The 16,908-nt window shown below is 39.3% G+C and overlaps 1 protein-coding gene across 2 annotated transcripts in view; it reads left to right on the top strand.

Annotated features, from left to right (window-relative positions):
• The window catches only part of gabrr2a (gamma-aminobutyric acid type A receptor subunit rho2a), a 37,985-nt gene extending 27,034 nt beyond the window's left edge, over nt 1-10,951 (top strand). For both annotated transcript variants that reach the window (XM_054614022.1, XM_054614023.1), the window contains exons 5-9: nt 1,155-1,237; nt 3,654-3,794; nt 5,648-5,800; nt 7,976-8,184; nt 10,616-10,951. In XM_054614022.1, the coding sequence (XP_054469997.1) occupies nt 1,155-1,237; nt 3,654-3,794; nt 5,648-5,800; nt 7,976-8,184; nt 10,616-10,951 (922 nt within the window). The remainder of the gene's footprint in view (nt 1-1,154; nt 1,238-3,653; nt 3,795-5,647; nt 5,801-7,975; nt 8,185-10,615) is intronic.
• The last annotated feature ends 5,957 nt before the right edge of the window (nt 10,952-16,908 follow it).

The following is a 16,908-nucleotide window of genomic DNA, read 5'->3' as shown; positions in this document are numbered from 1 at the left end:
AGTCACACTTGCAGCAGTACCAAAATCTACAAAAACCTTCATTGTTTCAGCTTTGTCTTTACAACCTGCATGTTCCTACATTGATCTGTGTTGTGATTTGAGACCAGCATCGTATTTTGGAAATGATAAGAGGTGACCATCACACAGATCCACAACCTGTTTGATGTGTTTTGATCCCTGTGTAATAAGCCAAGAATTTTGTAACCAAAAGTGACCTTAAACTGATATATATATACTGGTGAAGTTTGAGGCCCGGTATGGCGATTTACAGTTAGCATTTATTTATATCGCAGCTAGCTAGCTTGGTTTGCAAGGTGCTTCGGGGATTCGACAACTGTGATTTTATTGTGACTCTTATTTTGGCTGGTAACATACAGGTTTATTTGTAATGTTCTTATTGGAAAAACACCGCTTACCTTGTGACCTGTCAATTACAAGGTAGCCCCGCCCTTAAGCATACACTGCTTTATGGTCTGTTTGACTCTAAATGGAGCATCATTTACTAAATGAACATCATGCTGTATTGAAGAAGACTTGAAACTAGAGATTGAGACCATAAACTCATGTTTACAATGTTTACTGAGGGAATAAATCAAGAGAGAAGTAGAGTCATTTTCTCATAGACTTCTATACAACCAGAGGAGTCGCCCCCTGATGGACAGTAGAGAGAATGCAAGTTTAAGGCATTTCATCATTTACTTCACTTTCTAGACCTGGAGTTTGCTCCTTAGTTTAACATATGTTACTACCTGTTTGTCCATTTAACATTAGATCATTAATTATCATTTGGTGAAAGCTAAAACAAACTGTAATGGATGTTTGGTTAACCTGTGAACTTGACTTCCTGTCTGAATTATGAAAGTCAATGGGCGCTAACCAGTGGTGCTCACATTCAGATGTGTGTTAATGTGTTTAGGAGAACTATAGCATGTGACTCCATTTGATTTATTAGCTTGTATCTTTGTGATAACATTAAAAAATAGCACAAAATAAATTGAGTAATGACACACAAGACATAACCACAATATCCATGTGATATGAGGAGGTATTTTACAGTCACCATGTGAATACATTCAGATAATTTACTGACATTATTTGCACTTCCATGACTGTTCTCACCTTGTGTGTCTGATCTTGGTTCTGTGGTTGAACAGAGTGACCGTGACGGCAGCCTGTAACATGGACTTCAGCCGCTTCCCTCTGGATTCTCAGACCTGCTCACTGGAACTCGAGAGCTGTGAGTAAATGTTTATTTTATGGTTTCTCTCTCTCTCTGTGTGTTAAATAATGTAACAAAATACATTTTATTGTGCACTCTTTACGTACCTGGAGGGGCTGTTTGTGCTGAGAGACAGTGTTGGTTGTTTTCCCTGGTTTCAGGAGCAGGTCTCCCATTGGGAGATCGGGAGATCCAGCCGTGTTTTGCATGATGGAAATTGCTCAGCTCAAGTTGACTGACCATTTGCCTTATCTGAATTTGCATAATCATGACTCAACTTCAATTATTATGCAAATTATGTCCATCCCATTGCAAGCCAGCAGGCTCATAAAACTCATATCACACTGTCAAGCCAAGCAGTGCTGTTCAGATACGAATGAATATTCTGTTCCTGCATTTCCTATTTCTCGCCTGGGATGTTTTTCGAAAAATATTTTAACACCGCCCACTCAGCTCTCGGTTTGTTGCCCTGATGTGGCCTCCACCATTAGGGAGCAGTTTATTACATTACTCTGCAGCCGGGAGGTGTGTTCAGTGTCTCAGGTGGGAAGATATTCTTGGTAACCTCAGTCAACAGGAGCCACAGGAATCTTATTTACTGATTGGCTGTGTTGATTCGCTGCAAAACTTTCACAACTTTTAGTCTGGCTGCAGGTTGCCACAGAATAAAACATCCACAGCCAGCTGGGCTCAGAGCAGCTCCTCATAGACTTAGCATGGCAGCTCCCCACAGGCCGCGTTCCACCACTGCTCTGTTTTCAGCTTTAATTAACTATTTGAAAATTGCTTCACAGATGGAGAAACATCGCAAAATAATCTGACCCAGGTCTTCATTATATCAGTTCGGATTTAAACTACATGGGGAAATTGAAAAAGAAAATCTTAGTAGATTCAACAATAAGCCAATCAATCGACCTTGGATTTTGTTCTACTCTCGTCTCCTCATTTTGTTCTCCTCTCCTCCTCATTATGTTCTCCTCTCTTCCTCATTATGTTTCCTCCCCTCTCCCCTCCTCTCCTCCTCTCCTCCTCATGTTGCTCTCTTCTCCTCTCCTGTACTCCTCCCGTCTCCTCCCCTCTCATCTCCTCTCCTCAGCTCACACCACAGCAGGAGTCTCCCTGGAACACCTCCTTTGAGGCTTTTACTGTATTTTTCTCAGATTCACGCTGAGCACAGCTGCTTCTCTCTCTCTCCCTCTCTCCTCTCTCTCTCTCTCTCTCTCTCCTTCCATCTCTCACATACACAAACAAGCCAACCGGAGACAATTGGTTTTATTGAGCGTGCTATTTATTAGGCCAGACTAGCTTCCACGTTGTTAAGATAATAAGTTTAATAGTGGGCTATTGCCCGAGTGAGGCTGGCTGTATTGAGATGTTTTATTTGGTTCTTGGACAGACAAAGCAGAGGCTTAGAGCAGACACTAGCATTACCTGGCTGTCTCTCACCAAGGAAGGCAGGGAGAGGAAGAGGAAGAGGGAGAGGAAGAGGGAGAGGGATGGCGTTCATGCAATCCTGCAGAATTAGAACTCAAATGCAGTTGTCGTGCGTAACGCTCTTTAAGTTAACACTTTATGATAATCATCATTAATAAAGGGCGAATTGATAGCTCATCAAACTTTAGTTAATAGTAATTTTCCTGTTAACAAACAATTCAACAATAACTAATAATGTTTGCTAATGAGTACAAATTATTTTATTGTTATTGTATCATTAGTATGAGTAATATAAAATAATTAGTGGATATGTTGTATCATAGCTGATAAGAGCCAATAACAAGATTAACATTCTAATTACAAATTAAACTACATATTAACAGTTTCTGGTTGCACACATTATAACATTTGTAATACTATATTTGCTTTTTCTGTTATTGATCAACTAATGAATTGTAACTGAGTTGAAACTGCTGATTACAATTACCCCGCTAAATAATGTTTAAAGATGCACTATTCAGCCTTTATCAAAGTATTTACTATAAACACCAGCTGCAACTTAATAATAACTATCCAGATCATTTTTTTATTATAATTATAAACCATTATAATTATTACCACAATCTATCTCAATCATTTACATTTTTAACAACCATTTAACAAGGTGTTACAATCACCAGTTGCAACTTTATAAAAGCCATCCAGATAATATTTAAAAACTGGTTAACAAACCAATTATTAACCATTAACAAAGTGTAATAACTATAGCAACAAAACCATCAATGTATCAAATAAGTGCTTAGTCTTCATCTCCCATCACCCTACAGTACGTTCACGTCCACACATAAATACATAGCAACCCTGGAAGACACGTGAGCAGGTTCAAATTAAAATAGTTCACACTCCTGATATATCCAGGGCATATTTTTAGTTTTTGATGATAATTCATCGTTGGAGGTGACCGAGGCTCTATTTGATTGGACGCTGTGGTGTCTTGCAGACGCTTACACCGATGAAGACCTGATGCTGTACTGGAAAAGTGGCGACGAGTCTCTCAGCACTGATGATCGCATCTCCCTGTCACAGTTCCTCATCCAGAAGTTCCACACCACGTCTCGCTTGGCCTTCTACAGCAGCACAGGTACACACACACACACACACACACACACACACACACACACACACACACACACACACACACACACACACACACACACACACACACACACACACACACGTGCTTGTATAAAATAATAAACAAACAATGCTTGTTAAGCATTTTTCTTGTGGGCAACATCATGATGTGAATAACAATAAGTTTGTCTGAATGAATAGTGACAGCAGTCATGTCTGTCTACTAGTATAAGATAAGATAAGATAATCCATTATTAGTCCCGTAGCGGGGAAATTTGCAGGATTACAGCAGCAGAGAGGATAGTGCAAACAAGAGACATAGTGAAAAACAAGATCAAAACAAGTATTATAAATAAGTAAATACACAGTAAAAAATAATAAATAAGTTAAAAAAACTTTAAAAATCCACAATACCTAAAATATTATATAAACAGACAGAATATTTTTTGTATTGCACAGATTCTTGATATTACACAGATTTATATTGTCAGTGTTTTGGTATGTGTGGTGTACTGGGAGCAGAGGTGGTTGGGCAGCCTGACAGCGGCAGGACGGAAGGATCTGCAGTCGCTGGATAAGCTTCTTTGACCCCATGACCTTTCCTCTAGCTCTACCTTCAGGATACATGTTATATATTTAGTGCTGCCTTAACACTGATGCAAGGCTCTGACTGTAAAACAGTCAGATCGAGTTTGGTTCAAGAGGAAAAGCCCTTCAGCAGCCGTTGGAATTATAATTGAGCAAAGAAGGAAATAAGTTGGTGATATTGCAACACGGTGCACGTAGGGTGAGGTGGTCAGGGTGAATAGATGGGTAAAACATACCACATTGTCTCCCAACTCTAAAAAAAAAAAGAACTTCTTTGAACCCAAACCGTGACCTTTTCCTAAACATAACCAAGTCACTCTTATACCCAAAACTCCTGAAGGGCCCCAACGAATGATGTCCCTCTGCTGATAGGGGCGTCAGAACAGAACACACTGCCATGTGCTGTTCTACAAGGACATGGGCAGACCTTCAGTTTGGAGAACTTGTTGTTCACATAGGCACCTGTCTAAAGATGATGTTCCCAGAGGATTTAAAGGGAATTGACACATGCACTTAGTGACATTATGCAAAGTTAGTAAGTAAAGATTTATATACATATCCTTACTTTCCAAACAAAAGTTAGAAAGGTCTTCATATAAAAACATATTAAATGTATAAGTTAGGATAAGCAAGGGGATTGAAGTGAGCCTTGAAAGTTTGTTTAGTTTTTTGCTTTTTCAAAATGTTACTTGAATTAGATGAATTCATTGTGAGAAGTGAACTTCTCTAAAGATAAGGGTCAGAGAGCAAATGCACAGTCTCCCATAAAGACTCCAAATTGTACTCACCACATCAAGCCGAGGAGCTAAATACTCCTATTCTATATTAAAAGATCCACTGTCAGCCAATGAAAATCTACCAACACACCCTCCCTGCTGAAGCATTGTGTATCCCCTTCAGACAAACTGTAGCTCCTTGGCTTGGACTGCACATGTTTCTTTATATATATATAACTAATTCAGACAAAAATCAAATGTGACACTTACATTTTGTGTATACTATTTCAAAATTAGAGGTCAAAGCTCATAAAGTTAATCTTTGCATGTAAACTTATAAAAAATCCATACAATATTTTTGAGAATTGATTCAGTATCACAAAACATAATATCACAATACTCGCTATTTTCAATATTTAGTAATAAGCACATTTCTTAAATGTAGGAAATGAAACCACATGTGTGAAATGTGAACCGTTGTGTATAACCTGTTTCTACATTATTGAATCTTTGAGCTTCCCACCTCGTCTGAGCGTGTCTCCTGCTGTGTTTTCAGGCTGGTACAATCGTCTCTACATCAACTTCACGCTGCGACGCCACATCTTCTTCTTCCTGCTGCAGACGTACTTTCCCGCCACGCTTATGGTGATGCTTTCGTGGGTGTCATTCTGGATCGACCGCCGGGCTGTGCCGGCCAGAGTGTCCCTGGGTGAGAAAATGAAATCTGGTCAAATGTCCCTTTTTTTTTACAGTTGTATTTGTTTTTTAACCTTGATTTAAACCATTTATCTTATTGAGACACAGGCTCTCAATCTCTAAAGAGACATGGTTAGGACACAACAGCAATATGACACAAAGTTACAGACCGACGAGACATTTATACAGAGACGAAATAGAACCAAATCATAAAAGTGAAATGTAAAAAGTCGACAAAACAAGCTGTCAAACTTTCCTCAAACTTGCAGTTATTATTTACTTATATTGTACTTCACTTGTCTAATGAGAGATGAGGAAAAAAATCTCTCTTAGAATAACTCATAATAATTCCTGTTCATGCAAAATGAAAAATAATGGAATACTATTTTTTAATTCATGGGCAACAGTTTGAGCTTCAAGCATTTGGATAATCTTTATTATTAACATAAATTGAGGGAGGGACCTAATACTGAACCTTGTGGGACACCTTTGGGGAAATTAGAAAAGCTGGAGGAGAGACCGCTGAACTGTGCACGTTGTTTATGTTTGGAGGGGTCACTTGAGAACCAACCTGACAATGTCTGTCTGTCAACACTGTCAAATGCCTTGGACAAATCAATTCAAAGGACAGTGCAATAGTTTTTGTTGTCCAAGGCTTCCACCATATAATTTACTACATACATAGCGGCATTTACTGTGCCGTTCTGCTTCCTACAACCAGTCTGTTGAGGAGATAAGATGTTGTTCAAGCATATGGAGTCACCAACAATGTTGGGAGGCAAGAATTGAGAGAGATTTTATGGTTTGCTAAAAATCTCCCAGGGTTATTTGAATTTTGGTATATAATAATTGCTTTTGGTTTTTTTAATGGAAGCAGTGCAACAATTCCACAGTTGGAAATTAGGCCAGTTTGTTTGTCAAATAACTAAAACAAGCAAGGTCAAAAGACCAATAAATAAAACGCATCCCCATTTCAAATGATTTAAATCATAAAGAAGGCTTGCTCAATAAAGTGCTTGAGATTCCTTTTCAGAACAATGCGAGACTTCGCCAACCACTTAGAGTGTATTGGAAATTAAAAGACTGATAAGCGTTGATCTAGACATCTGGGTTTGAGACGTGTGGGGCTTTCAATGACTTGTGTCAAGTTAAAAGACAGACATTGAGCTTTAAAAATCAGCCAATCCCAGGATGATTTCCCTAAAATGTAATTGAGATTAAATCTGCGTTAAAGAAAGAAAAATGTGTCTTTTGGTAGTAGAAGGGGGACCTTTGAAGAGATTGAGTGTGCCTGAGGAAAATCTGTCTGTGAGGAGATGAAAGCTGGCTGCGATGTGGCTCCACCAGTCGGGAACACACACATGCATACACAAACCTCCCACTCTCACTTTTCTTTTGAGTTATTTTCTGTGTTGGGGCTGTTGCTGTGCTTGTCGTACAGGCGTCTGTTTTTTTTCCGACCCCTCGCTGAGATCCTCTCATGGCTCATGTCAGTGCTCTTGTTAAATTCAGCTGATAAAATGGGATGTTTTTACAACCCTTTTACCCTTTTTATATCTGTGCTGCAGTTTGTTTTTCTCTTCTCCTTATACCCCAATCCCAATTAGATCTCAATCCCACATACACCGTATTGTTGTCACAAATTACTAGAGCACTAAACACATAAAAAATAGTCCCCAACAAATTGGGGCACACTGTTTTCTGCTGTTGGGGTCGTGTCTGCATCAAAGTAAAGGGACCTGATCTTTTTTTTTATTGTATTCAAAGATGTATGTCTTCAATAGGAACCAACAGGCTTGGAGCTGAGAGTCACATACAGAGTAGGGAAGTCAGAAAGAGACAGAGAAAAGAGACGTATTGTTGGTTTTGGTCTTTTGATCAAATCTGTTGGCAATTGAAAAATATAGTACACTTGACTTTTACTTGTAACAGAGTATTTCTACACTGTGTTATAACTACTCACCTGCAACTCTTAGAAACCAAAGCTGACTGAGCCCTTCACAAAGAGTTCATTGCAGGCTGTTGGACCACATTGCATCACATTGTAGAAGTGGTTATGCTATTGCTTTAGCTACACAACACTAGGTTTGCTTCCTGATCTAGAGCAGTCAATTACATTTTACTGTGTAAGTAAAAACAGCTGCAGTTCACTGTAGTTTAACTAGAACGTTGTGTATCTTGTGTCCAGGCATCACCACAGTGCTGACCATGTCCACCATCATCACCGGAGTGAATGCGTCCATGCCCAGGGTGTCCTACATCAAGGCCGTGGACATTTACCTGTGGGTCAGCTTCGTCTTTGTCTTCTTGTCCGTGTTGGAGTACGCCGCCGTCAACTACCTGTCTACCGTCCAGGACCGCCGGGAGCGTAAGATGCGTGAGCGGGCAAGGTCTCAGGTTTGTTTCTGCTGTTCGCTGTTTGGTGCTGTGGGACAAAAAAAACTCCAAAGCATGCGATATTTCAAAAATAAAAGAGGCATCCCTCTCCTTGCTCATGAGCAAGAACAGTCCCTTTAGCTATTCAGAGAAATCCAAAAGCTCCAGCCACACTCGCTGACTCTGCAGTTTCACTTACAAGAGCATCTGTCAGGCTATCTGGACACATTCTGAAAAAAAACAAGAGCCGCAGTGACCCAAAGAGAGACACTGTGGCGGTAACAAAGCACACACAGCCAACTTTTGTTCTTTCTGTAAGTTTAATTTCAATCGTCTGCAGCGAGACTCCCAGCACAGTCAAATGAAGGAGATGGGCAAATGAGCAAAGGACAGAGGGGAAGCTGGTGTTTGATACACTAGAGGCTGTTTAGCAAGCAAGAGACAGATACTCATTATCTTGAACAGGTGCAAAGACAGCATCTTGGGATCTAAGATCAAGAAAGTTCCATTACTGAAACAAAGAGCAAGAACGCAGAGTGTTTGTATTCAACGCTAGTTTGTATTCAAGTTGGTAAAGTTCAACCTCTCGTGCCTGAAATACAGTACGCTCAACACTTCTGTTCTGTTCAGCTAGCCTGTTGAACTAGAAATAACTGGATCTGGTTTGGGGTCAAATAGGGGAACTTACTCTCTACACACATTGTTAAAAATCCCTGAAACACAAAGAAGCAGAATAGTAAAAGCAAAACAAAACCCCTTAAACGTAGCTTAAACATCAGGTCATTCCCCACTCAGGCTTCATACACAGTTTGGCTAATGGACTTCAACCACTTTTCCAATACTTTTCATGACTGGAGTCTGTGTTTGTGGTGTTGAAACCAACCACAATACCAAAGTACCTTTGATTAGAGTAGGAAAGGTATAAATCAGAATGATCTTTTATCCACATTTAGTTGAATTGTACTGTGAGCATATCATATCATGTTATCATTGTTTGGGGTTTATTGTATGTGTGGTGCCGGTTTGTGTTTTTCACCTCATTTATGGGGGTCACAGTATGATTAAATATAGTTAACGCCCTTTGCATATGCCAGTCTCATTTTAAAAAAATGCTGCTTTATTTTTTTTATGTTTTCATGTCAAATCTTTCTCTCAGAAACAGTGAAAGAATGGTCGGGTCATCCGGGGATGTCAGTATTGAGGTTGAACTTGTTTTTTTCGTTGGCCCAGGCTGTTGAGTACTACACAGCAGGAGGTGTGGCAACATCAGTGAATCAAGGTCTACTGCTGTTTCCACACTGACTTATCCAGTGATTGATGTCTGTACTTACTTCAGGCAACGGAAAGACTAGTTACATTTACTGCACACTAAACACTCCTGAAATGGATTGCCTGTGTTTATTACTCATTTTACTTGATCAAATAACTCCAATAAATCATGGAGAGAAACTATTAATTATTTGTGAGCAGCAACATTACATTTATTGAGTGTGAATGGTTGTCTGACAGACTGGCGACCTGTCCAGGGTGAACCCTGCCTTCGCCCATTGACAGCTGAGATCGGCTCCAGCACCCCTGCGACCCTTAACTGGATAAGCAGGTTACGGAAAATGAATGAATGAATGAACATTACATTTATGATAATACTAGTGTTTTGATGATACTTGACCTGAGGTGAACTAGTAAACTAGTGTTAACCATTTGAAAATATAAGGGTAGTGATCGTTATTGTCAACAAATCCCATAAACAGAGTCAAACAAACAATGAACTGCTGTTTATTTTGACCCAATAAACATAAATATATTCACTAGAACATTGAAAATTGATTAATCGACAACTATTTCCTCCTGTCTGAGAAATGGTTTCTATAAACTACAGTGGCCAGGTAAGCCAGGTGGTTAACTCAGTTTAAAGGGGTTATCCTCTTGGGACATTGAAATGAATACAACATTTTGTGGCAATCATGCTTGTAGTTGTTGAGAATTCTTACTCTGGACCAGGGTGTTTGGTGTTGAATAAAGCGTTCGTAAAGAGGAATGGTTGACCTTTATGAGAGCCAGTTCAACACAGTAATTCAAATGATCCTCTGGGGACCATGAATATTCATACCAAATAGTATCATATTGTTGCCTATAGTTGTTGAGAATTCTCGCTATGGACCAGAGTCTTGGAGTGTTTAATAAAGTGTTAGTATAGAGGAAATGTTGACCTTTATGAAAGCTGGATCACCACCGTAAAATCTGATTATCATCTGGGGACAATGAAGATTCCTATCAAATATTATGGTATTTTTGCCTTAAGTTGTTGAGAATTCCCAAATTAAACCATCTACTGAGGAACAGATGTGTTTGATAACTTATTTTGATACGTGCCTGATAATCTCTGTAAAAGTTGTTGAAAAAATCCCTTATGTCAAAGTAATGCTTTCATTGTATGTTTCTTCCCTGCCAGTCACTGCCCTGCACCTGCGGGATCTCCCAGACGCGAACCATGACCATGTTGGATGGCACCTACAGCGAGGCTGACACCAACAGCCTGGCCGGCTACACTGAGGAGCCAATGGTGCCAGAGGAGGAGCAGGAAGAGCTGCACGAGGTTCTGGAGAAGCCCGAACACATGGTGGTCCATCTGTCAGTGAGCAGCGAGTCCACCACCACCAAGAAGAAGAAGAGCATGCGTGCCCTCAACATCATCCAGAACACGCACGCCATTGACAAATACTCCCGGATGATTTTCCCCGGTTCATACATCTTTTTCAACCTTATCTACTGGTCCGTGTACTGCTGAAACACGATCCTGGGTCTGGACTGAAATCAGAGAGATTAACACACAAATGCTGCATCAGAATGGGGACACTAATTCTAAGGGTGCTGTTGTGCTGGATGTCTGATTCTGCAAAGTGCAAGTTCTTAAAAAAATTCAGCATTGAGCCTTTGGGATTGATTCAGCATTAATTTTATTTATTTTTTCTTCCTCATACAGCAATTTGAATGTTCATTAACGCTCTAAACTATAAACAAAGAAAATAGTCATTTGAATGCTGTTTTCAAACTACTGATGCTAATTCCCTCGATCTTTCTCAGCTTCATTAACTGTCGAGTGCTGTTGAAAAGCTCCTCATTACTGCTGTTCCTGCCAGCTTTGCTAGAAAAAATACATTTTCTGTATTTGATTCTTACAATTGATAGAAAGTTAATTGCTGTGAGATACTGAAATAACATGTCTCTGTATTTACATTTATTTATGAAGATTGTCAAGCTGTGAATCATCAGCTGTGTTTTTAGTCCCACTATCTATCAGTTATAACTGCATTCCAGACTTGATTTCTAGTATGTCAAGATAAAACATTTTGACCATATTCTTTAACCCTTTTATCTAAAATAAATGAGTTTATAACTTAATCTTGATGAATCAATCCGACTGAGAGGGCACAGCCAATTATTAGTATTTAGTGGTGCTTTTAGCTAAATGCTAATGCCAAAATGCTAACATGCTCATGTTAACATTCTGACGATGTTTAGCAGGTCACATTGACCATGTCCACCATCCTGGTTTGGCAGGCAAAACCATAAGCTAGTACAGCTGAGGCTGACAGGAATGTCATTAGTTTTGCTGGTGTGGTCATAAACCAAAGAACTGTGGAAATTGAAATTGGACGATGATGGTGCTGGGTGGACTCTCTGGATAACCAAAGAGGTTAAAATAAATTCTGCAGAGAAAGTGAATGTTTGTACCAAAGTTAATGGTAATCAATCCCAGAGTTGTTGACGTATTTCACTCAAAAAATTGAAACCCCATAGAGGCAGATCAAGTCAGAGCATCACCAAAGCCACTAAGATTCACCATCAGGGGGAAATTAATGTCTGTAGAATTGCAGGACAATCCATCTAATGTTCTCTAGAACATGTCAGTCTGCACCAAAGTAACCAACCCCAAACCTTCACTAGAGCTCCACTGCTAGCATGGATAGAAACGTCTTTCTAGAGATGACTTTAATGAATCCCTATATGAGGATAACAGGCTTCCCTACTTCATGGCTGGTCAGAGTGGATTTCGTTAATGAGTCATTTCTCTCTGCCGTGGCATCTAAGTGATGTCTATCCAAATATAGCGCAAATTTTAACTGAATTTCCAGAAAAGCGTTATTTGTTATGTTAATATTCAACACATTCTCCCTTCGGACTTGGTCAGTGGCCCTAAGCTTCCGAAAATGATGCTCTACGTACCCCTCTAGCGTCAGGTTGGGACGGAGTGTCAATATATGCTCATAACATGCATAGTGTCTTTTCAAAATAAACTTCTGTCTTCACAGGAAGGTAGGTTTAGGAAAAGAGCGCGGCTGACATAATGTGACTGACTTAAGACTCACGGGACTACTGAGTGATCAACGACTTACGTGACACATAGTAGTAACAACTTACGTTACCAGAAACTTACAATAGTAACGACTTATGACTCTATCACACCGGGACACACTACTACAAATGCCACCACGCAAAACTATTGTTTTATATGGTACGGCGCTCATCTCTTGCACCGCCTGTCGCGTTATTCAAGCAGTTTATAGGCGCCCATTTAAGTTTGGTTTATTCTTCACTTCTCAGCGTGAGTTCAGGAGAAGCAACGCTCATCAATGTCACACTTGGCCCACGCCGACAAATCAGCAGATGTTGTAGTGACATCTACAGGCATCAAAAAATCATCCAATAGCAGAGCAACAGCAAAACCTTGACGTCTGCTTGAAACAATTATCTTTTCCCCTTAATAACATTTGAGGGCCTGGTTGAGCACTCGGCCAGGCTCCATAGGCTCATGAAGTGTTTTGCCTGACCCTCCTTACGACTCATTTGACTAGCGACTCACGTAACTAATAACTCATGATGGTACCACCTCACGTGACTAGCAACTTACTTGACTAGCGACTCACATGACTAGTGACTGAAGAGAGTAACGAATCACGTGACTATCGACTTACGTGACTTAAGGAACAAACGATATTAATTACTCTGCCTACTTAAGACTGAAGGGACAAAATAGTCTCACACAGAACACAAACAGCGGTCTCCTGGGTGAAAGTCCATTTTTTTGTATGACCCGTCCTCCACCAGTTCCACATACACACCTCGAGCCTGCGCACTGTACACTACGCCAGTTGCTCTGAGTTGGTGGATGTACATTGAAGTTATTTTAAAAGCCCGACTTTAGATAAAGACTTGATAGGATATCTGTCTTCAGCACCACAACACAAATTTATCTCTTGGTGAAATTTGATACTCAAGTAATGATCTTAAAATAGCAGGCTTCATGTATTTTTTGTATTGTTGTGCTGTTATGATGCTTTTCTTATTTTATGATGATGCTCTAAAGACCACTGACTTTTTGAAACTGGCCTTGTAACCAGGTAATTACACAACACAACACTGGATTACTTAAAGGACCATCTTATTTATTACTAATTGCCTTAGCATGTGACGGACATAAGTTCTGGAGATGACTGTAAAAAAGGTTTATTGGCCAGTGGGACATTTTCTCCTCAGGTCACTGTAGTAATTTATCCTTATTAAACAAACAGAAAGAACAAAAGCTAGCCTAATAAAAAATGAACTACATATTAAATGCAGCAAATCATTCAATATCTATATGGATGATCGATTTCTCTTGTCTTTGAAATAAAAGTAAAGTGCAGATTTGGGACACTGGAATCAGCTTTGTTGTCCGTGTTGCACTTACCAGGCAAAACATTGGACCTCATGCAAGAACATTTTTGTATTCTTATCTTAACTTTCTCCTAACTTCAGATAACTGACCAGCATAAACATGATGGGCGTAAATAAGCGTGCGTTCACGAGAACACGAGAAAGCTTAATTAATGAGCCAATAATACCATAAAAGGTCATGCCCCCTATGTTCTATATTGAAGTCCTGATTTCAGGGATCCATAAAGAAAAGCCTATAATTTTAAACAGCATCAGCAGCAGAATAAAGGGACCTGCTAAAGACACGGAACGAGGATAATTAACAACTGCTGTTAATGAAAGTGTTACTGTCATGGAATAAAGAAGAAATGGTTTCTGTATGAAAAAACGTCTCTCGTTTTGCAGTTTAAGATATTCATATTAATATTTAGTGCGTGCATAACGGCTGACTTATTTCATGACTCACAGGGCCACTCGAAAATTGTGTTCGTACCGAAGAGAAAACTCAAGATACGAGAAAATCTGTGATTGTGTCAAGTTCTCCTAAACCTCAAACAAGCCACTTCACAACAAATCTGTTCGTTCAAGTGTTTCTTGAATGAAGCCCAATGAGTTTCCCTGAGCCTCTTCTATAAAGATTATTCCCTGGGACTTCTCAGTGTGAAAACGCTGGTCCACTTGAAGTTGATAATGTTTTTGACTAAATAGAACCAACAGTTACTGAAAGAGTAATATGCTAGGATTATTAAAGTGAGTCTAACTGGTAATGAATAGTTCCCCAGATCAAAAAACTATAGTTGTTTGTCATTTGTTTATTCATGTTGAACTTATGGCTTCTTGCATCATTGTTAATCATAACTGGCCTATGGGTATCTGATCTGTACTGGTTGGTGGGTTTGAACATCTTATTGTTTTAACAAAGATAAAAGACTAGATTATTTTGTATGGAAAATGTGACGGCTGACAAACTAATAAATGTTCTCACCAATAATCATCTCTGTGGGTGAGATGCTCAAGTTTTAATAACAAGCACAGTGACAGATACTGATACTTATGTAACAAAATGGACAACACGTCCCAGCATCATTTTGCAGTTATTTTGAAAGACCAATGATGAAAAACTGTCCATAATAAAATGCATTGTCTGGTAAACCCTTCTGGAATATAGACCAGCCTCATGTGGGTTCAGAGCTTTGGCTCCATATGTGGTGGCCACGAGGTGCAAAACAAATGAACAAAAGTGAAATGAAAACAGTTCAGAAAACATGAAATAAAAAAGGACATTTCAAACAATTCACTTTATGACACACTTGGAGAGAAACAATTCATTTTTTTGTGCTCCACCCATGAACTGAATTTACAGTCCGTAATGCAGTTCTACTTTTTTCTTACTGTCTCGAAACTTAGCCTAGGCTATATGATATTGTGATAGGATCCGGACTTATTTGTCCACATTTTGTGTCCTGGGTGTACTGAGGAGGAAAACAAGCTCATCCTGGCCATGTGTATCTACCAGAATCCCATTTCAGTAGCATCATTTACAGGCATGTGTGTATTTACAGTTTTATTCAGAGCCATATTTGACTGCTTATTAATTTATTACATTTGGCCATTGACTGCATTTGGTCTTGAGAGCACTTACAGGATTTTATGAAGATGAATTAAACAATATGAAAACAATGCACTAAAGGTATGCTGAGATCTGGTCACCCGCTCCAAAGAAATAGGGGTCAGCATTTTACCGCCACCACTGGGTCCATACAATCTAAATGTACACCCTTCAGTCATCAGGACAGCCCCTGATTCAACGGTCGAAAACCCTGTCGAAAAAACTTGTTTATTGGCAGGTACAGAAAGTTTGATCTGGGGCAGTACCACATGATCAGACCCCCAAGGCTGGGGTTTGTACCACTGGCTGAATTTCAGCTAACTGCTAACAGAAGGTCCATCTAAGGCCAGAAAAGTATGTTTCTGATGGCAGAGGGAACAAAGCGAGGGTACGAGTTTTCCTCTTGTGTCTGCCACTTTAGATTTAATCCAATAAAACAAACCAAAATCTTACATAAACCATGGATGTATTATTGACAAGTCCTCGGGCAGCTCTACTTCTTTGTCCTCTCATGTTGGACTGAGGACAAACTGGATGCTACAGTGACTCACTATGGCCAGGTCGGGCTAAGGCTAGCTGGTTAGCATGCTCATTTTAGCAGATATCTCTGCAACACAGACGTCTTTGACATGGCGTCAGTGTAAGCTCTTCACATTCTAGTGTTAGTTCATTATTTGAATTTTTTAACTAAAATTCTGGCCACATTTTACACATTACACCTTTAAGGATGTTAAAGATAGCAGCTACCTCTTCAGTTTTTTTTTAAGTGTAATGTTTTCTGTATTGTCATGTTTTTGTAAATGCTGTGAATTCTGTAATGTTGTGGTGTCAAAAAAAAGGATGTATGTTTTATTCATTTTTATCCATCGTTTTTTTTTACAACCACTTGCCCTGCAGAGGGTTAGACATAATCTGGCCTGTGGATTCAAACTGAGGACCACATGATTTCTTTTGCACCTCAGGACCACTGCAGTTGATGTCACAATCCATCAGTTGAACCCGGGAAAGTAACTAACATGCACTTCTTCAGATTTTCATGAGGTAGTACAAATTGTGAAATGATCCCTGTAAATTGTAAAGTACCATACATTTCTTGGAGTCATACATGAAATAAAAAAAAGCCAAGGAAATATACACAGTTCTTTTAGACCGCAAAAAACTTTTGAAAAAAATAACAATAACAATTGATTCATATTATATTAGAATGCATTTCAAATATACTGGTGGTTCTCATGTATTGTAACGATGTAAGGTATTTATTAAAAAAATCAAATTATTTATATATAAGTGTAGCCATTTATAGATCACCCCCCTGCAATATGTCTACTTTATTCAAATAACAGCATCTGATGATACATTTATTGACAATTGGGCATGTGAACGTTGATCAACTGAAAGTTTGCTAACATTTGATTGATAATATTTGATGTCCACAGTTC

Source organism: Anoplopoma fimbria, chromosome 15, assembly GCF_027596085.1.
Source record: "Anoplopoma fimbria isolate UVic2021 breed Golden Eagle Sablefish chromosome 15, Afim_UVic_2022, whole genome shotgun sequence".
Classification (NCBI taxonomy): Eukaryota; Metazoa; Chordata; class Actinopteri; order Perciformes; family Anoplopomatidae; genus Anoplopoma; species Anoplopoma fimbria.
This window is presented reverse-complemented; position numbering and strand designations above follow the sequence as displayed.